General features: G+C 50.4%; 2 protein-coding genes across 2 annotated transcripts; one reads left to right on the top strand and one right to left on the bottom strand.

Annotated features, from left to right (window-relative positions):
- Positions 1 to 18,090: 18,090 nt before the first annotated feature.
- LOC125536300 (3-oxoacyl-[acyl-carrier-protein] synthase II, chloroplastic-like) lies at positions 18,091 to 23,494 on the top strand. The gene is made up of 13 exons (XM_048699493.1): positions 18,091 to 18,638; positions 19,738 to 19,943; positions 20,054 to 20,257; positions 20,370 to 20,480; positions 20,588 to 20,683; positions 20,757 to 20,802; positions 20,939 to 21,018; positions 21,247 to 21,315; positions 21,442 to 21,526; positions 21,616 to 21,770; positions 21,850 to 21,930; positions 22,519 to 22,578; positions 22,823 to 23,494. Exons 1-13 carry the CDS (start codon positions 18,452 to 18,454, stop codon positions 22,937 to 22,939), a joined length of 1,497 nt encoding a protein of 498 aa, XP_048555450.1. The 5' UTR covers positions 18,091 to 18,451; the 3' UTR covers positions 22,940 to 23,494.
- Positions 23,495 to 23,761: 267 nt separating this feature from the next.
- On the bottom strand, positions 23,762 to 24,857 carry LOC125535387. Its single transcript, XM_048698438.1, has 2 exons — positions 23,917 to 24,857; positions 23,762 to 23,792 (listed from the first exon to the last, which is right to left on the bottom strand). The coding sequence occupies exons 1-2, from the start codon at positions 24,828 to 24,830 to the stop codon at positions 23,762 to 23,764; spliced, it is 945 nt and encodes a 314-aa protein (XP_048554395.1). The 5' UTR covers positions 24,831 to 24,857.
- Between the last annotated feature and the right edge of the window lie 2,854 nt (positions 24,858 to 27,711).

Here is a 27,711-nt window from a genome sequence, read left to right on the forward strand (position 1 = left end):
AGTGCGTTCGGGGAAAAAACGATTTTCCTCCTGACTGCTGGGACCCACCAGCTACATCTTCGCACGCAAGGAAGTGCCTGACAGTCGGGACCCACCTGGTCGAAGCGTACGTAGCATTGTCATTCTGGTCGCGAACGTGTACGTACATACTGGTTGATGTAGAGGCGCGCACGTGTCATACTAGAGGCGCGCACGTAGCATGTACACGTACATAAATGGCCAGGGTGCAAGAAAGTAAATACGGCCACGTACGTACATACGGGCGGGGTCTCGAACGCCTACTCGCGCGTACGTATGGCCAGGGCTCGTGTACATGGTTGGGTCGGAACGGAGAAACATCGTCGTCGTCATGTTCATGGGGAGCCAACCGGCTGGGTCAGAACGGAATGCGTCGTCGTGTTCATTGGGAGGGTTTGGACGGAACAACCGATGGAAACGAGGCCTGGCGTACTGCAGAACGGAGGAAACGGCCTTGTGTTCGACTGGCCACGTTCGAAACGGGATCCTGTTCATCGGGAGGGGTCTGGAATACCTCAAAATGGAGGAAACGGACCTCCTACGGTCGAAATGGGGGTCCTGTTGATCGGGAGGGGTGTGACGTACCGCAAAACGGAGGAAACAGACTTGTGTTGGAGCGCTACGGTCGAAACGGGGATTGTCGGTGTCAAAACCGGCGGATCTCGGGTAGTGGGTCCCGAACTGTGCGTCTAGGCCGGATGGTAACAGGAGGCAGGGAACACGATGTTTTACCCAGGTTCGGGCCCTCTCGATGGAGGTAACACCCTACGTCCTGCTTGATTAATATTGATGATATGGGTAGTACAAGAGTAGATCTACCACGAGATCAAGGAGGCTAAACCCTAGAAGCTAGCCTATGGTATGATTGTTGTATATGGAGTTGATGTCCTACGGACTACCACCCTCCGGTTTATATAGACACCGGATAGGGTTAGGGTTACACAGAGTCGGTTACAATGGTAGGAGATCTTGAATATCCGCATCGCCAAGCTTGCCTTCCACGCCAAGGAAAGTCCCATCCGGACACGGGACGAAGTCTTCAATCTTGTATCTTCATAGTCCAGGAGTCCAGCTGAAGGTATAGTCCGGCTACCCGAACACCCCCTAATCCAGGACTCCCTCAGTAGCCCCCGAACCAGGCTTCAATGACGATGAGTCCGACGCGCAGATTGTTCGGCACTGCAAGGCGGGTTCTTCTCCAAATCCTGTGTACCTGTAGGAATTATGTCTGATTTTTGTAATGTAGCGCTCCTCGACTCCCACGCCCAATAATGGCCGTCTTCCACGTGTCAAACAAATGCGAAAAGCCAGGGCATTTTTACATCCACGCCCCTAGCCGTATAAACGAGCCGCCTATTTAACGGGATGGGGATTTAGGTCCAAACCACATCTTCTCCTCTCCGCGAGTTATCATCAGAGCGCTTCCAGCAAAGGTCCATTCCAACATGACCAGCCGTCGCAGCTCCTCCCCTCGCCCCTCTGGTCCCAAACCCGGGGACTGGGAGAGTTGCACCATCCCGCATAGCGAGTTAGTGTCGCTTCAGGCCAAGGGATTTCTCCCTCAGGCATACATGGTCCCGGTTCGAGCCGGTCTCGCCACCTACAATGGCGGAAAACAAGCGGAGAGCACCCCCAATCCTTCTAAAGGAGAGCGGGTGTGCCTCATCCCCTATCTAATAAGGGGACTGGGGTTTCCAATTCATCCATTTCTCCGCGGGCTTCTGGAGTTCTACGGCCTCCAGCTGCACAATCTCACGCCCACCTCCGTATTACATATTGCGGGTTTCGTCGCCCTTTGCGAGCTATTTTTAGGCGTTGAGGCTCATTTTGCGCTATGGAAGAGGTTATTCTGCCTGGTGCCCCGTTCTCGAGAGGGGTCTATATACCAAGTGGGCGGAGCCGAAGTATGGCGCATCGCCAGGACCGGATACCTATCCGGAACCCCAAAGAAGGCGTCCGAGGACTGGCCTTCGGAATGGTTTTACATAGATGACGTCCCGCTACCGGACCCTATCCGGGTCGGTCTCCCTGAGTTCAACAGTGCCCCATTGAAGAAACGCTTGAGCTGGCGTTCGCAGAGCTCTCAGAAAAAAAGCGACAGAGACGTCCTTTACCTGATGGGCCGGATAAGACTGTTGGCTCATTCTGGACTAACCATGATTGGAGTCATGGCCGCATGCATTATGCGAGGGGTGCAGCCGCTTCAATATAGAGGCCACACCATGTGGGATTTCAACGGGGAGGATGACGCCACCCGTTACGGTCGTAAGGGGCCGGCCTCAGCTGCCGCCCTAGTAAGGATCTTATCCTCTTTGTACAAGGGAGAAAAGGAGTCCTCCGTGTCAATCCATAGGCCGGATTTACTATGTACGATCCTCCAAGTTGGGTAAGTGAATAATTGTGCTTGCCCGTCTGTTTTATACTCCCACGGTTAGATATGTAGTCTAACGACTTCAGTGCAGGAACTGCGACAGGAGGTAAAGGATATAAACAGCCGCCCTCCACAGCCCAAGGACCCAGAACGGTCCCTTGATCCGGACTCCGAAGAGGACCCGGACATATCGGTGGAGCTTATCGACGGGGTGTTCCATCAGCTAAGCAAGGACAATACCTTGGTAGCCATCACGGCTGATTACCCAGGGTTAATCCCGGCCTCCCAGGTGACAGAAACCGGAGTCTCATTCCCTTGAGAGAGATTCCAGTCTCACGTATTCCGGTGTTTCTGACAACAACCGTGTTTTGCAGGGGAGATTTCCGAGGCAGGAGGCCGAACCTGCGGCGGCTAGCCAACGAGGGGCCGCAGGACCCCGCGGGGCAAAAAGGAATGCAGTCCGGACTGAGATGCCGGCGCAAAGGTATAGCGCACCCTCTGTTTCCCTGGTGTTATTCTGTCAGGGCATATTAACGTTCGTGCTATCTTCAGAACGAAGAGACCTCGCCGGACTACATCCGGAGAGGTTGCCAATCGCGCCCCCACCAGCCAGGCTCCAACGTCTGGCCAGGAAGCGGAGGCGAGCACAAGGCGCGCACCGGACGCTCCTCCGACAGAGGATGCGGACATGCTGTCTACCACAAATTCTGAAGTGGAGAGTGCCATGAACCACAGGCGTCGCCGGACAGTTCTACACGACGCTTGTTTCTCCCAAGAGGCTTTAGATGCCTTTAATTTGGGAGATGCGTACCTCCGTGCCGCTCAAAATGGTTTAGCCAGAGCCACGGAGCAGTATGTAAAAGACATACGGGTAAGAAAATTTTGTTCAAATATAGATATACCAGTAGCCCCCGAGACTTGAAACAGTTAGAGCAACTGATTTAAGGATCATTTAATAAGCAGGTTCTTACAGAGAAGAATACCGTACTGTCCCAGGAGCTGGAAAAGTGCAAGGCCCAACTAGAGGCCGCACTAGCCGCAGCAGGGGAGCCCAAAGAGACCCCCTCAGGTAAGATACGCTTCGAAAGATTAGTATTGTGCGGTGTGGGTGCAAATCTGACAAATCATGTTGCAGATGGCACCGGACTCGATCCGGAAAAGCAACAACTCTTACGCCGGCTAAAGGCCGGTGAGAGTACGTTGACAAAGGTGAGGCGAGAGAAGAATGATCTTCAGGATGCCAACACCAGGCTGGACGTTGAACTTAAAGATGTTCGTGGCCAGCTGTCGGACTCCATGAGGGAGAATCAGCGTCTTCGACGCGGCATATTCAGTAAGTGCTTGAACGAACTTTGAAAAAAAGAGTTCGGCGAGGAAGTCGACTAACAGAGTAATGTCTGTAGGTATGCTCACAGGTCGTCCTGCAGAGGAGATGCCCGGTTCTACGGGTGACCTTCTTCCCGAACTCATGCAACTGCACGAGCGAATTCGGCAGGCGATGCGAGGTGTTGCCCAAGCCTTATGGCCTGCCCACTCCATGCCCGAGGGCCTTGGAGAGCTTGCGGAGAAGCTGAAGGGAGCTCGGCGGCGCTTCCGGTTGTGGAAGATATCGGCCTGCCGACAAGGCGCTAGGGAAGCCTGGGCCATGGTGAAGACCCGTTTTACGAAGTCTGACCCAAACCACATGGCCGAGGTCGGACCAGTGGGGCCTGACGAGAAGGAGATCCTTGTGAGCTTAGTATATGGCCAAGTACAGTTGGCCGCAAAGTATTCCCAGCAGGACTGTAAATTAGACAGCCTATTAGATGGTATAGAAGAGGAATACAATCAGTCAGAATGACTATGTAATTTTGAATTGACATGTGTAATGCCTTCTAGCCGGATTGTAGATCGTTTGTCGTTGCCGACCTTTTCGCTTCAACCTCGGGACCTGACGGTCCGGAGTGTGTCCGAATACCATAGCGGTTATATAAGAACCATGGTATGCGTGGAGACCAGGCGTAGGGGTCATTAGTGCTTTATCAGACAAGTGCCCAACTAGTTATGTTATATTACATGGTTAGTAAGAAACATCTTCCAGAGAGAATAGTTCCGTTAGGGGTTCCTTTCGCTGGGAGGCATGCCCTAAAGTGCATGTCCGGACTGCGTAAAAAGACGCAAAAAAACCATCTGGGGGCGCATAAAATGAGTAAAAAGATCATCTTTTATCTCACCGACCGAATATTCCCTTAAGAACGCTAGCTTTCGGCTTCACCGAGTCTGAGGTACACATCCGGCTGACCCGGCAGTAACAATCGCAGAGGTGCTCCCTTTACCGCCTAGCCGAACAATCGGGAACGTAGGGGTAAGCACAGGAGCCAGGCAACCCAGCTTGGCCAAAACTTAAGTCATATAGATGCATATAATGGTGAAGAAAAAGGTACATGCGGAAGTTTGATGCATGTGTTGGGCGTGAAGCCCGTATAAATAAGCTTCTGTTAAAGAAGCCCCCATGTTTAATGAGCGCGAGTGGCGCGTCACTAGATGAGCCTTTAAGGGCTATAAAAGAAAAGAGGGGAAGGAGAGAAATGTAAGACAGAAAAATGCAAAAAAATGGACAGAGGAAGGAGACGAACACAGAGTTCGGCGCTAGGCATAGAATCTTCAAAGACGGGTGGCGTTCCACGGGTTCGGCTCGAGTCGGTTATCCGACGCATCTCGCAGGCGGTACGCCCCGCCAGTCAGGACTTGGTCGATTATGAATGGACCTTCCCACTTGGGCTTGAGTTTGTCCTTTTTCTTATCCGGCAGGCGTAGAACTAGTTCGCCAACATTGTAATTTTTGGCCCGTACTTCTCTGCTTTGATATCTTCGGGCCTGCTGTTGATAAAATGCGGAACGGGCTTTTGCCACGTCACGCTCCTCCTCCAGGGCGTCCAAGTTGTCCTGCCGATCAAGCTCGGCTTCTCTTTCTTCGTACATGCGCACTCTAGGTGAGTCATGAATTATGTCGCAGGGCAGAACTGCCTCTGCGCCGTACACCATAAAAAATGGTGTGTATCCGGTGGTGCGATTTTGCGTGGTCCGCAGCCCCCATAGCACGGAGTCGAGCTCCTCTACCCAATGCGTGTTAGATTCCTTGAGGGACCGCACCAGTCTGGGTTTAATGCCGCTCATGATAAGACCATTTGCACGTTCGACCTGGCCGTTGGTTTGTGGGTGATAGACGGAAGCATAATCGAGCTTGATGCCCATGTTTTTGCACCAGAGTTTTACCTCGTCGGCGGTAAAGTTTGTACCGTTATCGGTTATGATGCTGTGGGGGACGCCATAACGGTGTACAACCCCGGATATGAAGTCTATCACAGGTCCGGATTCGGCCATTTTAACAGGCTTGGCTTCTATCCATTTGGTGAATTTATCCACCATGACCAGTAAGTATTTTTTCCTATCGGTCCCACCTTTAAGGGGTCCGACCATGTCAAGCCCCCAGACCGCAAAAGGCCAGGTGATGGGTATAGTTTGGAGTGCGGTGGGTGGCATATGGCTTTGGTTGGCAAAAAGTTGGCAACCAGCGCATCGTTGGACTAGGTCCTGAGCGTCTGCCCGGGCCGTCGGCCAATAAAAGCCTGTACGGAAAGCCTTGCTAACAAGGGACCGAGCAGTGGCGTGGTGACCACCGAGTCCGGCATGAATTTCAGCCAGAAGGTTCCGCCCGTCCTCTTCGGAGATGCACCTTTGAAGGACTCCGGTAGTGCTTTTCTTATAAAGCTCTCCCTCATGGACTCTATAGGCTTTAGATCGCCGCACTATGCAACGGGCCTCGTTTTGGTCCTCCGGGAGTTCCTGCCAAGTAAGGTAGGCTAGGAATGGTTCTGTCCACGGGGCGATGACCGCCATTATTACGTGGGCTGGAGGTGTAATTTCATTGGCAGAGCCTCCAATTGTGTCAGATTGTTCGGCGTCGAGTGGTGCGGCTGGGTCCGGGCTGTTATTTGCGGGTTCCCCCTCCCATGATACAGATGGCTTGAACAATCTTTCCAAAAAGATGTTGGGGGGGACTACATCGCGTTTTGCTCCGATGCGTGCCAGGACGTCCGCTGCTTGATTGTTTTCTCGGGCTATATGGTGAAACTCCAGCCCTTCGAACCGAGCTGACATTTTTAGGACGGCATTGCGGTAAGCTGCCATTTTTGGGTCCTTGGCGTCGAAGTCTCCATTTATTTGGGATATCGCGAGGTTTGAATCCCCGTGTACCTCTAGGCGCTGGATACCCATGGATACTGCTATCCGGAGACCATGTAGGAGGGCCTCATATTCGGCTGCATTGTTGGAATCCATGTACATGATTTGGAGCACATATTGGACTGTGTCTCCTGTGGGGGACGTCAGGACGACGCCAGCCCCAGTCCGGCCAACATTTTGGAGCCATCGAAATGCATAATCCAGTTTGAATATGTGTCGTACTCTTTAGGGAGCTCGGCCTCCGTCCATTCTGCGACGAAGTCGGCCAAAACTTGAGATTTAATAGCTCGCCGTGGCTTATAGGTTATATTGAACGGGAGAAGCTCGATGGCCCATTTTGCAATCCGGCTCGTTGCTTCGCGGTTGTTGATAATATCGTTGAGTGGTACTTCCGAGGCTACTGTTATGGAACACTCTTGAAAGTAGTGTCGTAGCTTCCGGGATGCCATGAATACCGCGTATGCAATCTTTTGATAATGCGGGTACCGTGATTTGCATGGAGTGAGGACAGTGGATACGTAGTAGACCGGCCTTTGAAGGGGGAATTTGTGTCCATCCGTTTCCCGCTCGACAACGAGCACTGCGCTGACAACTTGATGTGTTGCTGCAATGTACAATAACATTGGTTCGCCGGTGTTCGGCGCGGCCAGGACTGGGTTTGTTGCCAATATGGCTTTTATTTCATCAAGTCCGGCCGTGGCGGCCTCCGTCCACTCGAAGTGTTCGGTGCACTGAAGGAGGCGATAGAGGGGTAGTGCCTTTTCTCCCAAGCGAGAGATGAAGCGGCTTAAAGCCGCCACGCATCCGGTTAATTTTTGTATTTTTTTGAGGTCCTTTGGGAATCCAATTGTGACAAAGCTCGGATCTTGGCTGGATTTGCTTCAATTCCTCTACCGGATACAATGAAGCCCAAGAGCTTTCTGGCTGGAACGCTGAAGACGCATTTTTCCGGGTTGAGCTTGATGTCATATTTTCGGAGGTTATCGAATGTAAGCCTCAAGTCGTCTACTAGAGATTCGACATGTCTTGATTTGACGACCACATCATCAACATACGCCTCCACTATTTTGCCGATCTGATTTGCCAGACATGTCTGGATCATGCGCTGATATGTTGCGCCGGCGTTTTTCAGCCCGAAGGGCATTGTGTTGAAGCAGAATGGGTCGTATGGTGTGATGAATGCTGTTGCGGCTTGGTCTAATTCTGCCATCTTGATTTGATGGTATCCGAAGTATGCGTCGAGGAAACACAACAAGTCGTGTCCTGCGGTGGCATCGATAATTTGATCAATACGGGGGAGGGGGAAGGGATCCTTTGGGCAAGCCTTGTTGAGGTCTTTAAAATCGACACACAGGCGCCAGGATTTGTCCTTCTTTGGTACCATCACCAAGTTTGCTAGCCAGTCCGGATGTTTTATGTCTCTAATGAATCCGGCCTCCAATAGCTTGGCTAGCTCCTCTCCCATAGCATGTCTCTTGGGTTCGGAAAAACGCCGAAGGGCTTGTTTGACAGGTTTGAATCCTTTTCGGATATTTAAGCTGTGTTCGGCTAGCCTGCGTGGGATCCCTGGCATGTCTGAAGGGTGCCAGGCGAAAATGTCCCAGTTCTCTCGTAGGAACTCTCGCAGTGCGGCGTCTACATCAGGGTTCAGTCGTGCCCCGATGGAAGCTGTTTTATTGGGGTCCGTTGGATGGACCTGGAATTTGACTATTTCGTCAGCTGGCTTGAAGGATGTGGATTTGGATCTCTTATCGAGTATCACATCATCCCTATTAACCATGGAGCGCAGCGCAGTCAGTTCCTCGGCCGCTAAGGCTTCGGATAGTGCCTCAAGGGCTAATGCGGCCGTCTTGTTTTCGGCGCGGAGTGCTACGTCTGGATCACTAGCTAGAGTGATAATTCCGTTCGGCCCGGGCATCTTAAGCTTCATGTACCCGTAATGGGGTATTGCTTGGAAGATTGAGAATGCTTCCCGTCCCAGTAAAGCGTGATATCCGCTTTTGAATGGGGCCACCTGAAACGTGACTTCTTTGGACCTGTAATTATCCAGCGTGTCGAACACCACATCTAGTGTGATTTTTCCTGTGCAGCGCGCTTCCCGACTAGGGATTATTTCTCTAAAGGTTGTGCTGCTTCGCTCGAAGCGGTTCCAGTCTATTTCCATTTTTTGAAGGGTTTCCTCATAAATGAGGTTCAGTCCGCTGCCTCCATCTATGAGCACCTTGGTGAGGCAAAAGCCGTCCACTACGGGACTGAGGACCAATGCGGCTGGTGCTCGGGTTGTTCGCAATCTAGGTTCATCACTTGTGTTGAAGGTAATAGCGGTGTCGCTCCATGGATTTATTGTTGCAACTTGATAGACTTCGGCGAGGCTGGGGAGTGTTCTTTTTCGCATACTGTTTGATGCGAAAGTCTCGAAGACTGTGAGAATGGTACTGGTGTCCTCGGGCTGGCTTTCTGGACCTCCAGAATTAAGAGGTCCTCGCCAATTTTGGCCACCTGCCGGAGTATCCAACATGCTCTAAGGCTGTGAGTTGGTGTGGCGTCCTCTGTACTGTGGATTCTACAGGGTCCATCAAGCCACCTTTCCAGTACGGTTCCATGCCCTGTAGAGGGTTTTGGCTTTTTGGTGTTTATCCCAGGTGTCCTATGATGATGCACCCTCTTAGTTCGGACGGGATTACTATTCAAGGCCGGATTATCCCAAAATTTTATTTCGGTTTTCCAGGCGCTTTCTATCGCACAGTATTTTTGTACTATGGACGCCAAGTCAGCGAAGCGTGTAATATCACGACGACTTACGGTGTTAAGGATTCCCTCGTCCATGCAATTACTGCAGAAAATTGAGATTGCGTCTCCCTCGCGGCAATCCTTTATCCTGTTCATAACCAGGAGGAATCTGGCCCAGTAATGATGTACTGTTTCCTCGGGCCTCTGCCTGATTTGGGAGAGATCGCTTATGTTCGGGTGGGCGGGTGTCGTTGAATCTGAAACCTCACCCAATCCAAGATTCAGAGGCCGAAGAGTTTCCGAACTCTGAAGTTCGGATTCTTGGATGTTGTCCAACGAATCTAGCCCGTTACCTGATCCTAAGCTCAGGTCTTGAGTTACATCCTCCTCTCCGCGGGTATCCGGCTTGGAGGAGTCGGGAATTCGGACGTAGCTAGTCCTTAAAATAGATGAAGGGTCGCCGCACTGCGCCTCTACCACGGCAACGTGGTGGGTGACTTGGGGAGAGTTAATTTCTCTTAGATCAGGTTTAAGCCCAACCTGGTCGTAATCCGTAGCGACCCCCAGGGCGGCGATGCGATCCAAGAGCTCGTTTACGGAAGAGAGCTCCATTGGATCTAGCTGCTCGATGAGCTCCGAGCCGACGTGTAGGTTGCTTTTGATGACCCGAGAGGTCACCGTCGGCGCAACAGCCGAACAGGCGGTCATGAGGAAACCACCTAGCCGGAGAGTTTGGCCGACAGCCAAGGCTCCCTTAGCAACGGTGCCATCTTTAAAGATGGGAGGAGGCATCCTTCCTGATTGCGACGGCATAGAGGAACTCTCAATGAAAGCACCAATGTCGGTGTCAAAACCGGCGGATCTCGGGTAGTGGGTCCCGAACTGTGCATCTAGGCCGGATGGTAACAGGAGGCAGGGAACACGATGTTTTACCCAGGTTTGGGCCCTCTCGATGGAGGTAAAACCCTACGTCCTGCTTGATTAATATTGATGATATGGGTAGTACAAGAGTAGATCTACCACGAGATCAAGGAGGCTAAACCCTAGAAGCTAGCCTATGGTATGATTGTTGTATATGGAGTTGATGTCCTACGGACTACCACCCTCCGGTTTATATAGACACCGGATAGGGTTAGGGTTACACAGAGTCGGTTACAATGGTAGGAGATCTTGAATATCCGCATCGCCAAGCTTGCCTTCCACGCCAAGGAAAGTCCCATCCGGACACGGGACGAAGTCTTCAATCTTGTATCTTCATAGTCCAGGAGTCCGGCTGAAGGTATAGTCCGGCTACCCGAACACCCCCTAATCCAGGACTCCCTCAGGGATCCTATTCATCAGGAGGGGTGTGGCCTACCGCAAAACGGGACTCCATGGGATACTGTTCATCTCCACCGCCGACCCCCTCCAGCCTCCACGGTCTACTGTTCATCCACCGTCGACCTCCTCCAGCCTTCACCTGCGACTGTTCATCCACGGGCTCCTGTTCATCCAGCCTCCACCTGCGACTATTCATCCACGGGCTCCTATTCATCCAGCCTCCACCACACGGTACTCCACCGGCTACTGTTCAACCAGCCCTCTCCACGGGCTTCTGTTCAACCACCTCTCCACGGGCTACTGTTCATCCAGCCCTCTCCACAGGCTCCTGTTCAACCACCTCTCCACGGGCTACTGTTCATCCAGCCCTCCACCGTCTATTGTTCATCCTGCCCTCCACGGGGTGGTCCTGTTCATCTTGCCCTCCACGGGGTCTTGTTCATCCAGCCCCAACCGGCTCGATCGATCGGGGTCCTGTTCATCCAGAGGCAACACCACAGGGTCCTGTTCATCCACCTCCATTAGAAACTGTTCATCCAAACCCCCCCAGCAATGCTCACTGTTCATCTAGAGGCAGCATCGATCGGCTTCAGTTAGCAGCAGTAGCGAAGGAATCGCTCGATCGGGTTCAGTTAACAGTCATCGATCGATCGCTCGGGTTCAGTAACGCGTAGCCTGCAGTGCAGTCGCTCGGGCTTAGTTAGAGCCCAACGGCTCGCTCGGGTTCAGTTAGAGCCCAATGCCTCGCACCCACGCGCGTGCGTGTACGAGAGAAACGCGCATCTCTCGGCCCCGACCACCCACCGTAACCGGGAACACCCCGATATTTTCCTTGCCATCGCTTCTACCACGGGTTTTTTTCCGTCATGGATGGCCCAAAGAATGTCATGCATCTGCGTCTCCGGCCCGCCCAGGATGAAAAGCCCATTTTCTATCATGATTTTTTGTCATAGAAGTAGGACCCCACCACATATATGATGATATCGGGTTTTGTCACAATTATCGTCATAGAAGTGTCATAGGTGTGATAGAATTTTTTTTCGTTCGGCCCAAAATGTCACGGGTGTGTCTTTTTTTAGTGTACATGATAATTAGGCAAGAGAAAAACCTGACCAATGAGCAACTACAACAAGTACACCATACATAGACCCTCTAAAAGCTGCACACGGTAGAAACCAAGCCAGCATGTAGCATCCGCCGCTGCGCAGCAACATGGACATCACCCACAGCGACAGAGCCATCACCACAAGCAATTGGAATGGTAGATCTAACCGACGATGCAGTTAGAATAACCGCAGAGCAAGCAAGCTCTTGATAGGTCGTCATGGTTGTGTAATTGTAATCTACAATGACAAACCCATACAAATGCTACAAGTATCTAATTGATTGAAAAACATCACCCTCATAAGCAAGCAAGGAGTTAACCCTATCATGTGCCCAGATTTTTTTGTTCTGATAGTCAGACTATCACTCCCAGGAACATTAGCATCAAGCTCCACTCCCCCAAGAACATCTCCATCGTCCATTACCTCTCTTAAGTACGAATAAAATGGCACACGGCATCGGGAAGCAACAACATCTAACATGTGGATGTACGAACAACTGACAGCAAACATCCATCCACAACAGTGAATAACCGAAAATGAGCAGACCCCAAACAAAAAACAAAGCCCCAAAACAAATAGAAGATAAGGTAAAGCACCATCCATGTCTGAAACAAAGGCACAAAAACAAATTACGGACAAGGAAAGAAGGGATTTCCTCTCGCACCTGCAACAGGATGGCAGATCGACAGGGACGTCATCTCGCAGCAACCCAATGTGTTGCCAACCTGCAACAGTCACCAATCGAACAACAAACCCTAACCCTAGAACAGTAGTAGGCCCGACGTGTTACCAGCACCTCCAGATAAAAAATCGAAGGAAAAAGGGAGCATGAAAGAACCTCCTCCATCGCACGAAGACAACAGGAAGCGGAGTCCGACTCACCCCTACTCCGCCCCCTCCTCCTTTCCCGACTGCAAGCGAACGACCAGGCGAGAATCAGACGCAAGGAAAGGCAGGAAGCAGACAAGGGCGAGAGGAAAGGCACCTTTATCACGGCGGCGAGGCAACGACAAGCTGGAAGGGCGTCAGATCTAGCGAAAAGGGACGAAGCGGAGAGAAAGGGACGAATGAGAAGCGGGAAGAAGATGTATGCACCCCTCGCTCACCTCATCCACACCCTAGCCAACCAGCACCTGACACGCAAAGGGCCGACACATGAAATTCCCACACTGCCCTTGGCGGGTTCTCAAAATTATAGGCGGAGCCACCACATGATTCATTGTGAAAGTCACACACCGCGGCCAGCCTCACCCATGAAGCCGACGGAAGGTCCCCACCAGCCATCGAGCCCACGCGACAGCAAGATGCGACCAAATGCAGAACATGAGAAAAGGAAATCACTATAGATTAACGCGAACCAGATTTTTACCCTACGGCCAGAAACAGCCCAACGCCGAATCGAACGCCTAGGATTCCATCGGGGAAGCGATCGGAACGCCTAGGATTACCATAGTGATTGGGCGAGGACTGAGTGTCCTTAGCTCAAGGGGAATAAGGTGAGGACGCGGTCTTCCAAGTTCAATCTCAGCCTCCCTAATCAGACGTACAGTTGTCACAACAACTAGTCTAGCAAATCCTTGTCTTCACCAAGCAACTGGTTCTATCCCCAACTTCCTTATTTTTCAGTTTGTATTCGTGAAGTCATTGCTTGTTTGTCTGATCTGATTGACTTCACTGTGTAAAGACTGTTACCTGCTTGGCTTCATACTGTCTTCCATTCTGATCCATTCTACCTAGCCGCTGATAGTCTTCGTACTTTCACTGTATTGCTTATTTGACTATGGCTTGTCTGGTGTAGTTTATCTTCCGCTGCATATCAATAGGTTCATTTCATCTGTTTGTCTTCAAAGACCTCATGTTTTAAAGATTTTCATAAAAATCATCTATTCACCCCCCTCCTCTAGTCGATAACGCACTTTTAAATATAACTAAGCACTTTGAGCAAGTAGACCATCAAGCAACACCTCATTCTTTTTTAATAGTATTGACTTTTCTATGGACTCAATATGATCTTAGATCACTAAATTAGAAATGAAGAGTCTTGAGTTTTTTTGCCAATCTTGTCTTATCATTTTGAGGGGTCCACATCTCTAATTCATGCCATGCCAATCATTGAACATCCTGAAAAAATTATTTTGAAAGGATATTAGTTCAATGAGCTATACATTGTTACCAAAACCAGTCGGGGATTAGTTGCACTTTCATCGAGCCCACGCGACAGCGAGACACGACCAAATGCAGAACGTGAGAAAAGGAAAGCACTATAGACGAACACGAACCAGATTTTATCCTATGGCTAGAAACAACCCGACGTCGAATTGAATGCCCAGGATTCCATCAGGGAAGCGATCGGTCAGGCCAAATTCCCGAGCTCTGAGAGAGCCCAGGTTCAAACGTCAGTCTAACTATGGGATGTGTATGACTGTGTGCGTTACTATTTTTGTTCCAAAAAAGGGGTACCCCCGCCTCAACATCGTAGGAACACACAACCAATGTGCTTCAATTTTGCGCGTCTTATTGTTAAATGTAGTTTAATCTTTGTTTCTTATATTTATCTTCGACGGCACGTCTTACACGTCACCAAACAACAAAACATTGCATACGAGGAACACACATTTGCAACCAAACGTCGTGCTTGTGTTTCTGCTATCATTTAACCCATGGCATTGTGGGCAACCAAACAAAGTGTGAAACATGATTCAAAGAGTGAATTAGCCCAGTCGTTCTACCAATTGATACGGGGAACCAAACACACCCTCGGTGATGCGCGAAGCAAATGCACGGCGCACGCTAAGATTGTTACCTCAAACCTAACTTTAAGCCGCCACACCGAACTTGCACGCAACATATACAGCCTCATCATGGGAAAAATGTGCACATGCCACGACCAATCTTCCAGTCCGGCGAGCAGCGGCACCACGTGCCTCGCCCTACTCCATCCGTAGCAGACAGCATCCATCACGGATTCACGACGAGCGAGAGGCCGTATCACACGTTGGCGACGGCCGTAGCCGCCCGCCTACGCACCCGACCGGAGTAAATGCACGCGACCGAACGACCTCCGGCAAGAGATTCAGCCAGAGGACGACGTAGCGCTGCACCACGCGTACGCGGGCACGGGCGAAGGAAAACGCCGCTGCAGCTTTTCGTAGATCCGTGCGCGCGAGCCACGTTCGTTTCACCACACATGGTGCGCCATACACGAGGGAGGCGTGATTACACATGGACGCAACCCTGCAGCCGCGAGAGACTGCGCATAGCTCGTGCATTGGTGCTGGAGCTTACAGATAGATTACACATGGACGTGCATTGGTCGATGGATGTCGATGGAGGCTGCGAGCTCCAGCGCTCCGCCATGGTCCGGCATGTGCGGTGCCGGGGTGGGTTCGCGGGAGAAACCCATTCTCGTGTCGCAGTTATTGCAGCAGCAGCACAGCAGCGGAGCCATGCATGCTGTGCCCTGCCACTCATGCACGTACGTACTCACTCTCTCGCGTTATTGCCGCCTGCCTCCTCCTGCCTAGTTGCTCTGGAAGTGAAGCCCCCAAGTCAAGTCTAGCGGCCGGTGGCCGGGCCCTGGCAAGCTCTGCGTCTCGGCCTTGAAGTCCGGCGAGCTACTCCGTCGATACGAGCATTGAATCGGCACCAGTGAGTGCCGCTTGACACGACACCACACGCCGGCCTGCCGGCCGGACGCATTGTGAGCAAGACACTGTGGCAGCAGCACCGGCGGGCTAGCTGCTACTCGTCCGTCGGTCGATACGATCATTGATTCGGCCCGCGTGCGTGGCCCGTACGCACGCTCGTGTCAACTGCCACATGCATGCACGGTCACCGAGGCAAGATTCACACATAAACCCCATTTCCGTCCTCGTGCTTGAGGGAATTGTCCACCCGTCAATTGATGCTGTACTCGCGTGCTGCTAGTGGTAGGAGACTAGGAGTAGTAGTACGGTACCATCCCGTCATTAGTGTGGATATTGCCATCCAGTCCAATCGACGATCATATATAATGTGTCAGCAGTTTCATAATAAGGATCGAGATTTCTTTCAAGCGTCTCCATCTCTGGCCGCGTCGTTCATTTCTGCTGCTGCTACAAGATAAAGTTGTAAGGCAGTACTCATGATTATGATGGGGTTTTAATGGTGAACATTCCCATAGGTAATTCCTCGCAAGGTGTCAGCAGTACAGCGTACCACCACGTGTCGGCCGTTGATTTGATCTGATGAGCTGTATGTGGTGCTGCTCAGAACTGCTGATGATGCATCCATTTTGCAAAAAAAGAAAGAGAGAAAAAGATCTGTTTTCTTTAGAACAAGAAAAAGATCTGCTGCTGCTTCATATTTTTTGAGAACTGCTGCTTCATTTGTTTTTTTTTTCTGAGTGGCTGCTGCTTCATTTGTTGTGCAGTCGTCAGTGGGACGGTGGCTTGGACAAACAGGCCCATGAGCCCGCCGACGCATGGCTCATAGGCCCATGATGAAGCCCATTCATACGAAAGAAAAATTTATCCGACTATCGCCGTCGCTCCATCTTTTTCTTCTCGTTACTAAAAAAATAATCTTTTTTCTTCTCACAAAAGATATAGAAAAAAGTTCTAAAAAAGAGCTAAAAAATCCACGGCAGCAGAGTCCAAATCACAGTCCCCACCCTTTCATCAAATAAACAAATCACAGTCCCCACAGCAGACGCAGACAACATCTTCATCTAATCTAATGTCTCGGGCTTGACCTGAACAAACGAAAGCCAAACCTGCCCTCACACTGCATCACCCACACACACCACTCACTCCCGAAATCTCACCAACCAAACAAGCAAGATAAACAATGGCAATACTTACATTAGAAACAAATCCCCAGGTCACTGACGCTCCCAAATATGAATATCCTTTTGCTGCCCCCGGTCACTCGCTCTCGCGGCAGGTCCCACTGTCATCGCCATCTTCCCGAGTAGTAGTATCCAGTTTATTATCTCGGGCGCAAATGGCACGGTGCGTCGTAGCGTTTTCTTTCTTTCTTTCTTTTGTCCGCGTTTGCGTGCGCGTCGCCAAGCGAGAACGGTGACGCATCCGGTCGACTTATGGCTGCGTGGAAACCGTACACTTGTGTGTGCATGCACGTGCCGTGCGTTGCAATCTGTACGTGTTGTGTGTGGTTTTCGTCATGGTTCTGTCTCTGCATGAAAATGAATGAATAAAAGAAGAAAGCGAAATCCAACAGCTTGAAAAAGAGAGAGGAAACGGACTCTGTGCGGATTTCCTCTTGCCCATCAATCGTCTCCATCGGCGACACGTAGGCACAGCGCATCTGTTTTTGCCATTTCTTCAATACCCCCTCGACGATTTTATCCCCTATGTTTTGTTCCTCCCCAATTGATCCCCTCCACATGTGCTCTCCCTCGCCAAGTGCCTCCCTTCGATGAGATAGGAGCCCCATCCACCCTTCCCTCCCGCTCTCACCTACCCATGGCGGGAGCTCACGATGTTGCAAGGAGGCGACGACTGCTACTGCATTGTGAGGGGGCGACGGTTGTTGCCCTGCTTGTGAGAACCACCACGACTACGGGGATGACAACTATTTTTGTCGTTGACGGCGTCAATGTTGTAAGGCGCTGTTTCTGAGCACCCCATTTATGAGGAGGGGGGGGGGGTCAAAATCCCATGAGGGGCGTTGCTGCTCCGGCTTCCCACGCTTGATAGCCCAAATCTCTCACGGATGCGACAACAAAGGGGCGACTCTGCTTCGACGACAACCGGCGGTGCTCCAGCCACGACGGGGGTTTCAACAACACAGGCTATGTTTTTGCATCGCCATCAGGTTTGTGACTTGCGACCATTACATTGTTGCAACTGTAACCATGAAGGAGTTTCAGCAACGTGGGGCGGTGTTTTTCACAACATCCCTGTCGCGGTGACATCTTTGCAATGTTGGTGATGTTGTGCTCGCAACACATGCAATGTTGCAGGGGCGACGACTCGCAACGTAGACCATTTTGCGGGAGGGGGGGGGTGACATAGTCCTTCTTGCAAAGGGGCGATCACTATTGCCTAATCCAACAGTTATGAATGGATAAACCCTACGACCAGCGATCCGATCAATATTTGTAAAAGATCAGCGAGATGACGCGTAGCGCTGGGCATTTATATTTACAGATTCAGAAGCCGGAGGCAATACAAGCTTTCTACTAGTATTAATTACTTTCTATCTATAATATAAAGCTTGAAGACCTTTTCCAAAAAACAAAAGAGCTTGGAGAAAAAGTGAGAAAATTGGAAAATCACCAGATTTTCTCCTCCTCCTATATTAAACTCCCCCAACCCCCTCCTCTTCCTCCTCCGGAACACCACACCACAGCCCAGCCTCCACTCCACGCCTCACCTCGCTCCCCCGCCACGACTATCCGCCAGCCAATGTCGGCTCCCGCCCACGCGATACGCCGCGCAGCCCGCCCCGCCTCCTCGTGAGATCGCCGCGCCGCTCCTCCCCGCTCCCTCCGCTACGCGCCGCCCGCCCGCTCCCTCCAATCGCGAGCCCTCCCGCCCGCATCTCGTGCCTCCGACGTTCCCGGCCGACGAGCGGCGCTCTTCTCCGCGCGGAATCCGAGCGCCCCGTGCGCCCTTCGCCGCCCGCGGGATCCGCAAGGCCGTGGGAGGGGAGCGGGCATCGCCGGGGGACAGGGACAATGGCGGCAGCCGCGCCACCGCTCTGCGCGTGGCTCGTCGCCGCGGGCGCGCACGCGGACTGCGGGGCGGACGAGCACCACCGCCAGCAGCACCGCCAGACGCAGTGCTTCGATGCCGGCTCCGGCGCGACGTTCGGCCTCGACCGCCGCCCCCTCGGGGCGCGGCGCCGTGGGTCCGCGCGCTCTGGTGAGACTCGCACGCGCCCTGTCCCCCGCATTTGTCCCTTGTTGCTCTTGCTTGGACCGTGCCACGAACGTACGCGCGAATCCGGGTGCAATTTCGGAGCATCGGTTGTATCGCCCGGGGTCAGGGTGCGGGTTTAATCCCGTTCCGTGGTGTCACATTCTGCGTCCACGCTCGTCATGCGTGTGGTGATGGAGGATATTCCATGTTTTGTGCCAGGGATCTTGGCGCAGTGGTTCATGCGGGGTTTTTTGGTATCGCTGTCGAGATTCACACGTTTTGCGGTGAATCGGCTGCATCGACATTGTTTTCGTTTAGCTTGTCTGGCTCTGCTTGTTTGCATTTGCTATGAGGATACGCCGCGGGATTTCGACTCTTGACTAGATAGCCTGTAAACAGAATGAGATTGCATAGCATTAGTCTATAAAAACTGAGGTTATTAGCTGAAAGTGTGACACTCCAAAACCCTGAAAAATGTTGTCATAAGCAACATAATTTTGATCATCTACCAATCAGCAAACAAACTGTAGTCCTACAATGTTTCTTTCCTTTTCGCATTAACTGAGCTGTATATCAGTGGTTAACGTGTGATTTTGGTCTCGCTGTCAGCTTATGCGCATATGAGTGGGATTCATACATTTGTTGTGAATTGGCTGCATCGACAATGCTGCGCTTAGCTTTGGCTAGTTCTGCTTGTTTGCATTCCTTATTAGCACAGGACACATGGCTTTGACTCTTGACCACAGAGTCTAGAGCTTGCGTTCGTTTGAAGTTGAGGAAGTGCATGAAAGACTTAAGAAAACCTGAAAACTATTGTCATAGAAAACACAGTTTGGATTATCTACCAATCAGCAAAAAAACTGCGGTCATCCAATATTTTTCTTCCAGCATTAATTAAGTTGTGTAGGAGTGGGATGTGGCATGGCATGTCAAATGAGGCACTTGACAAAGTGTTTGAGATGCGTGCATCTATGGAGAATGTCACTTGTCTGCTTATGCCTGCTGGTTGTTCGTCACATGTGCTGGCTCAAGCAGACTAGGAGGGTTTCTCCCTTAAAAAATTGCAGACAAGGGTCTTAACGAAATGCGTTGCAATTTGCAGGAATGGCCATGTCTGTTGCCTTGCAGCCTGAAAGGGTGATTGTTGAGAAGAAGAGACCTGATGTTAAACAAAGGAGAGTGGTCGTCACTGGCATGGGTGTAGTGACGCCACTGGGTCATGATCCTGATGTGTTTTACAACAACCTTCTTGACGGTCATAGTGGAATAAGCGAGATTGAGACGTTTGACTGCTCCAAGTTTCCCACGGTAATACATGGCTGATGGTTTACTTCCTTTATGTACAGTAGAGGCAGGATCACTGTTGGAATATAGTTGAATATGTTCTTTCAGGGATTGACATGTGGATTTGTGTACAGAGAATTGCAGGAGAGATCAAATCCTTCTCTACCGAAGGTTGGGTTGTACCCAAGCTATCTAAGCGAATGGACAAGTTCATGCTGTATTTGATAACTGCTGGTAAGAAAGCATTGGAAAACGGTGGACTCACCGAAGAAGTCAGGAATGACTTGGATAAAACCAGATGTGGGGTTCTCATTGGCTCTGCGATGGGCGGCATGAAGGTGTGGATTTCCCTGCTGTACTAATATAGTTATATCTCTAAAATGATGATTATTTTTTGACAGATGCCTATTTCCAATAATTTCATACAAGTTACGATATAATATCATGCAGGTGTTTAATGATGCGATTGAAGCGTTAAGGGTTTCTTACAGGAAAATGAACCCGTTTTGTGTTCCCTTTGCTACTACTAATATGGGTTCTGCAATACTTGCAATGGATCTGGTAATATACAATATCTTTTCATGCATGGTTAAGACCACAGTTATTATACTCAAAACAGAAGGAAAACGACTATAGTTCTTGATGGCTATATTTTCTGTTATTCATAGGGCTGGATGGGGCCAAACTACTCTATTTCCACTGCATGTGCAACCAGTAACTTTTGTATCCTCAACGCAGCAAACCATATCAGAAGAGGGGAAGCTGTAAGTAACTCCATGTTTGCATGATCTATGGGGGAGGTTAATATTGTCTGATATTTTTTTTCAAAATTTCCAGGATGTCATGCTTTGTGGTGGTTCTGATGCGCCACTCATCCCAATTGGTATGTGATCCTGATAATTGTTAAAACTAGAAAGGATAATTTCTATTCTAACTCCAACAACGTCGTCGTCTCTTTTCAGTTTCCCACTTTTTATCCCGATTTTCGCTGTTTTGAGACTTTAAGATGTTTCATGCAGGATTGGGAGGTTTTGTTGCCTGCAGAGCTCTTTCACAGAGGAACAGTGACCCAACAAAAGCTTCCCGGCCCTGGGATATGGTTAGTGTACTTTGCTTTACAAAATCAATGTTGCTAGACACTTTACTTCATGCGCATTAGCTGGCTATTTTTTTTTCAAGATCAGTTTGCAGACCGAATGCCACTATCTATATTTCGCTATCCAAACACACTGGCACTTTGCTGGCTTATGGGCTTTTTTGAAAATGAACTTTGTGGCTTGGTTTTTGCAACGTGCCAAATTTTAACAGGGTATATTTTGTGTTGTAGGACCGTGATGGTTTTGTTATGGGAGAAGGGGCAGGTGTGCTAGTATTGGAAGAACTTGAGCATGCTAAGGTTCTATACATACTGTTCCATTAATCCCTGCCATATGGATCTGTTGCTTGTTATTTTTCAGTTGGGTTGACTTGATACTAATGTTCAACTATTCGACACTTTCTGCTCTGGGTGAATGTTCTGCAGCAAAGAGGTGCAACAATATATGCTGAATTTCTTGGTGGAAGCTTCACATGCGATGCTTACCATATGACTGAGCCGCATCCTGAAGGTGAAACACACATTCTAACTTTGTCTTGCTCTTCCGTTTTCTTACCTAAATATCATCTCCTTCCAACATCTACATTTCCTCCATATCAGGAACGGGGATCACTCTCTGCATTGAGAAGGCACTGGCTGATTCAGGGGTAGCAAGGGAAGAAATTAACTATGTGAATGCGCATGCAACATCTACACAATCAGGCGATTTGAAGGAGTATGAAGCGATCGTTCGTTGCTTCGGCCAGAACCCTCAGGTATATATTACCTGATGCCAGAATGTTTTAGCAACTTCAGGAATCACATCAAATAAATTATACACATATCCTTTTGCAGCTAAGGGTGAACTCAACAAAATCAATGACCGGGCATCTTATAGGAGCAGCTGGTGGAATAGAAGCTGTTGCTTGTATACAAGTAAGGAGCTCTTGTTTGCTATAGTTTTATTCGTTTATCCTATTACTTGGACAGAACTTCAGTTTCTTGAATTTTCCATTAAGGACTATGGATTTCTTGAATCTTGTCTCATTGTTTCCACATTAGTTTTGTCTTCTCAAATATTGATCCAATATGCTGATCTCTAGTTCAATTGGTAGTAGATGTAGAAAGAAAACATGAAGCTTTGTATTTAACAGCCTGCATCTGTTGGAATTAGTAAAATGTAACAATATAACCAGTATATCTATTAAGGATAGACAATCTACTGCTTACATAGCTATTTCTTACATCATTGATCATTCGCATATAACATTTGAACTGGGTCTGTATGAGAACAATAGTTACAAACAAGCAAGTCAAAAGTTGAAGTGTCGAGCAACAGATTCTATCTACATGATACTCCCTCTGTAAAGAAATATAAGAGCGTCTAAACGGAGGGACTACTACTTTTCTCCAGCTTTTCTGAGAAGATCTATAGACGTCATTCATTTAATGTTAGTACAATTGTTAATGCGAGATCATCATGGTTGTATTACTCATTACTTTTTGTTCTGTTGTTCATTGCAGGCTATAAGAACTGGTTGGGTCCATCCAAATCTGAATTTGGAGAACCCAGAAAAAGTAGTGGTAAGCTTGTTGCAAATTATTGTTTTTCACTGTAGATCTACCTTTTGGACTTATCTCTTATTTGGTTGGTAAAATATCTTGAATAGATTGAAGCCTGCCTCCTTAACTATATTGACCCCCACCAGATTTGCTTATTATTTGCTAGCACTAAATAAGCTAAGATATGAATGAACAAATTTTGCAGTAATATATCACTAGAGCTCATTTCATCCAATGAATGTTCTGATCTCAATCTTGGCTACAGGATGTGGGCGTTTTAGTTGGAGCAGAGAAGGAGAGGTGCGAAGTAAAGGTGGCGCTGTCAAACTCATTTGGATTCGGTGGGCATAACTCATCAATTCTGTTTGCCCCCTTCAAGTAAACCTGGGACGGTGATCTGCTTACTTCCTTGTTGTCTGATTATGAAATGGAACTGGAACTGGAACTGCATATACAAGACTAGTGGAGTAGCTAGGCGGCTTCTTTGAATATTACATGGAGGTCTGAGCTAAGAAGATCATCGTATTACTTACAGTCGAGCTAAGAGAGCCTCCGAGCCCCCATCCATGTTCATATTTGTCGCCATCGCATCGCAGGCACATCCCCTGTTAAAGGGTCCAGTCATCCTTTCGCAAGCGAAGAATCATGTGGTGTAGCCTATGGCCTATGTTTATTGTTATTCAAGTACAGTATTGTTGGATAAACCATGATTCGCCCTTCCTGGGCCTGCTACTTTTCAACTCGCCGTCTGCCCCTCATGGGTGCTCTTTCCTAGGTTTGGTGACGAGAGAGCCTTGCAGAGGTGCTGCTGCTGGGATTTGCTGTTGTATTCATGTTCTAGTAACCGTGGTTCGTGTAAGCATGCCTGAACTTGGCAGCACTGCTCCTCCCTCGTTGATTTATAGTATACTTATTCTCCATGTGAGATTTCCTGTTAGCCGGATTAAAGTCGTTGTAATCATGGTATTGCTTGATTTTCTCCCCAAATTTTTTGGGGCAAACATTGCCCGAAAACTGTCCTGTAAAATAAGCTCAGGCACATTGAAACAGTCCGGAGATTTTCATGCCAAATGATTATGGAATTCAGAGAGCAAGGGCGTGTTCGGTAGCCCCCCGTGACCGATAAATCGTCAACTCCAACTCCAGCTTCTCACGATCGACCCCCGGCTTCTTATTTTCCAAGGGAATTGGCTCCTCGTGAGAATCACTCCCCGTCCCACCCTTCGATCTCCATACTGCGAAAACAAACACTGATCACTTGAACACATTTTGGAACAGTCACGGATCGCTACTTAAGCAGATGACGAACTTGGCAGCAATGATTCGATCTCTACTGTGATTCATGCGTGTACGGTTTACCATGGCAAGGCTATGTCTTCGCCGTCCCGCTGGTGGTAGTCGTCGCCGCCGACCGTCTTGCCGCTCCATGTGGCTCCTTGGTCGCCGGAGCCGTCGTACAGCCACCCCGCAGCCGGCATACTCGCCACGTCAACGTCGCCTCCTTCCTGCCCGGCCGGCGCGCACAGCTCGCCGACGCAACCGCTGCCCTCCGTGCCCTGATCGAGGACGTCGCTCCACCACGCGCACGCCGGCGTGGCGGCCGCGTCACCCCACTCGAGCAAGGAGGTGGCCTCACCCTCGCCCTCCAGCACCACGTGCGGCGCACCTGCCGACAACGCCGCGTTCTCCAGGGCGTCGACCGCCGGTGAACCTTCTTGGCTCAGCATCACCGCCAATGGGGGAGACGAGCGCGCCCGAGAGTCAGAGGAGTCAGCGGCCGGCGGTTGGATCAAAGGACGGTTACGAGAATCGCCAGCACTGCTAGTGGCATCATACACAGACGAGCAAGTAAAACCATGGAAGTTGAGGTTGAGCCCCAGCGGCAGCGCCGGGAGGCTGCGGTCCAGGTGACCCAGCATGCCGCCGCCGCCGACGGGCGGCGCGACCGGAAGTACAGGTGCGAGGTAACGCGGCGGAGAGTCGTCGCGCAAGTGGTCGGAGAAGAAGGCATCGCAGGGGGGACACTGCACTTGCTGCTCGTGCTGATCTCTGGACCTCCTGGTCACCGCGGCGGCGGCGGCCCTGTGGACCCTGAGAGCGGCGGCGATCTCCTTCCTGGCCGCCGCCATGTCGACCAGCCTCTCCTGGAACGGCCTGCTCGTGGACGTGCGCAGCCTCCTCCTCACCTGCCTAGCCTTGACCAGCGGCTCACCCTGCTCATCCTGCCGCTGACGATCTTGCAGTGGCTCCGGCTGCCTCGCGTGGGGGCTCATGGCGTCTAATTATGCGTGTGTGTTCTACTGTTCTTGGCCTTTTATTTTGAACAGGTGCTCTTGGCCTGTGCTGCTAGTTCGATCGTGTGTGGACTGTGGACGCTATATCATCTGATCAGAGTCTCTCGCTCGAACCATGCTATCGATTATCTCCATACCTTCGGGCTTTGGCCTGCCTAATGCATGTATGTACAGGACTGCCAGGGGTATGGATGTATGATACTGAAGGCGTGCAATGGCACTAGGATGTGCATTCATCTCAAAATAGTCAGCAAAGATCCGTACAACTAGCATGCAATCCGCAACAGAACAACGGCTGGGGCAACAACACAATCATGCCCAAGAAACATAAGAGAAATAAGAAAAAAAAGCCACCTAGTGGCTGTCGACAAGCCGCCCTACGAAGACGATAATCGGTGTGCTGTAGCTAGGAGCGCATCTAGCATGAGGCCAAGACGGTTGCGGTCGTGTTGCCTAGTAAGCAGGTGACAGTGCTGCAGAAAAGTAAGGAATTTGAAGGAGTTGTCAGACGCTCGCCTCGAAAACACCCGCTCAATCACCATTTTATTACGCGTTGTCCAAAGAGTCCACGACATGGCTGCAAAAATAAGCCAAAATAAGCGGCGCTGTCGTCCAGGTTGGGTAGCCCTGGTTTGGAGGAAGTCCGCGAGGTCCAGGGCCTCCCAATCGGGCCCTAGCGCCTCACAGACGAATGTCCATAAGACCCGAGCCGTGGTACATGAGAATATGATGTGAGTTCCATTCTCAGGCACCGTGCATAAGGGGCACAGGCCATCCCCCGGGCCTTGCCGCTTACGCACCTCGGTCCCCAAAGGGAGACGATCTCTAAGGAGTTGCCAAACAAAGATCTTGATCTTCAAGGGCAAAGGGGCCTTCCACAAGGGAGAAAGCCAATGAATGGTGGGGGACCGACATAATGCCTGGTATGCGGAGTTGACGGAGAACTCTCCTGACGGTGAGGTCCGCCAGGACACGGTGTTCGGATGATCCGACAATACCGGTGGTAGGGCTGCCCGTAACCTAGACCACTCGATATTCTTCGCCTGCCCAAACGTCCGACGAAATCGTATATCCCAGTGCCCAGAGCGTGCAACCGTGAAGACGAGGAGTAACAGGTCCGCGCAGATAGAAAACATGACAGGGAATCCTACCCTGAGGGGCTCGGTACCCATCCATGGGTCCAGCCAGAATTGGGTCCCATCCCCATTACCTATAGAGAAGGAGATTCCTAAACGAATGTCCTCCTTGATCCTTTGGATGGATCGCCAAAAGTGGAATCCTCCTAAGCGGGAGCATGCCAGCAGGGGTTCACCCCTTAGGTATTTTGCTTGGATAATCTAAAGCCACAAGACCCCATCGCCTCGCATGATCCTCCAAACCCATCTCAGCATGAACGCGACATTCATGCGACGGGAGGCCATAATACCTAGTGTCGGTGTCAAAACCGGCGGATCTCGGGTAGGGGGTCCCGAACTGTGCGTCGAAGGTCGATGGTAACAGGAGGCAGGGGACACGATGTTTACCCAGGTTCGAGCCCTCTCTATGGAGGTAATACCCTACTTCCTGCTTGATTGATCTTGATGGATATGAGTATTACAAGAGTTGATCTACCACGAGATCGTAATGGCTAAACCCTAGAACTCTAGCATGTATGACTATGATAATGAGTATCTCCCCCTCTCCGGACTAAGTCCTCCGGTTTATATAGACATCAGGAAGATCTAAGGTTACACAAGGTCGGTTACGAAGAAAGGAATCTACATATTCGGTCGCCAAGCTTGCCTTCTACGCCAAGGAGAGTCCTGTCCGGACACGGGTGCAATCTTTGGTCTTCGTATCTTCACAGCCCATCAGTCTAGCCCATGGCTAATAGGACAGACGCCCGAGGACCCCTTAGTCCAGGACTCCCTCAGTAACCCCCAAACCAGGCTTCAATGACGAGGTGTTCGACGCACGGATTGTCCTCCTCCGACGTCTTCTAAGTAATGTATTCGGCTTTCAATTCAATGTCGCACCCCTCAGCTTCTGTGCATCGATGACTTCAGCTTCCATGTGTCAAGCGAATGCGGACGGTCAGGGTATTTTTTGCAAACAACCCCTCGTCCATGCAAGAAAGAGCGTATATTTAAAGAGATTGGGTCTCAGATCCATTCGGCACCACACGGAGAAAATCCTCAGAGATTACCAGGAAAGACCATTCCAACATGGCTAGTATTCCCAGCTCCTCCTCCCATTCTGACCCAGAGAAAGGCGAGTGGGAAAGGTGCTCCGTGTCCCATAGTCAATTAGCGAAGTTGCAAACACACGGATTTCTCCCCCCCGTGAATCTGATCCCTGTTCGAGCGGGGTTGGCTTCCTTCAACGGCAAAACCCAAGCGGAGGATTTCCCCAATCCATCTGCGGGGGAGTGAGTGTGCCTCGTCCCCTATCTGCCGAGGGGCATGGGATTTCCAATTCACCCATTCCTCCGAGGGCTTCTGGAGTATTATGGCCTCTAGCTGCATAATTTTACCCCAGCCTCCATCCTACACATTGCGGGTTACGTCGCTTTATGCGAACCAATGTTGGGGATATCGCTTATCGGGAACTTATCGGCCGACCCATGATAAGGGGTAAATCGGCCAGTTTATCGGCATATCGGCCGATTTATCGCCATATCGGCTAATTTATCGGCCGATTTATCTTATCGGTCAGACACCGATAAGCGATAAATCAGCCGATTTATCAGAATATCGGAAGATATCTTGAACAGTGATGCGAACTATTCCTGGGTTGTGAGGCCCATTTCGATTTATGGAGAAGACTGTTCTGCCTTGTCTCACACAACCACGAGGGATCGATATTTGAAGTGTGCGGGGCC

This window comes from Triticum urartu, chromosome 2 (assembly GCF_003073215.2).
Source record: "Triticum urartu cultivar G1812 chromosome 2, Tu2.1, whole genome shotgun sequence".
Classification (NCBI taxonomy): domain Eukaryota; kingdom Viridiplantae; phylum Streptophyta; class Magnoliopsida; order Poales; family Poaceae; genus Triticum; species Triticum urartu.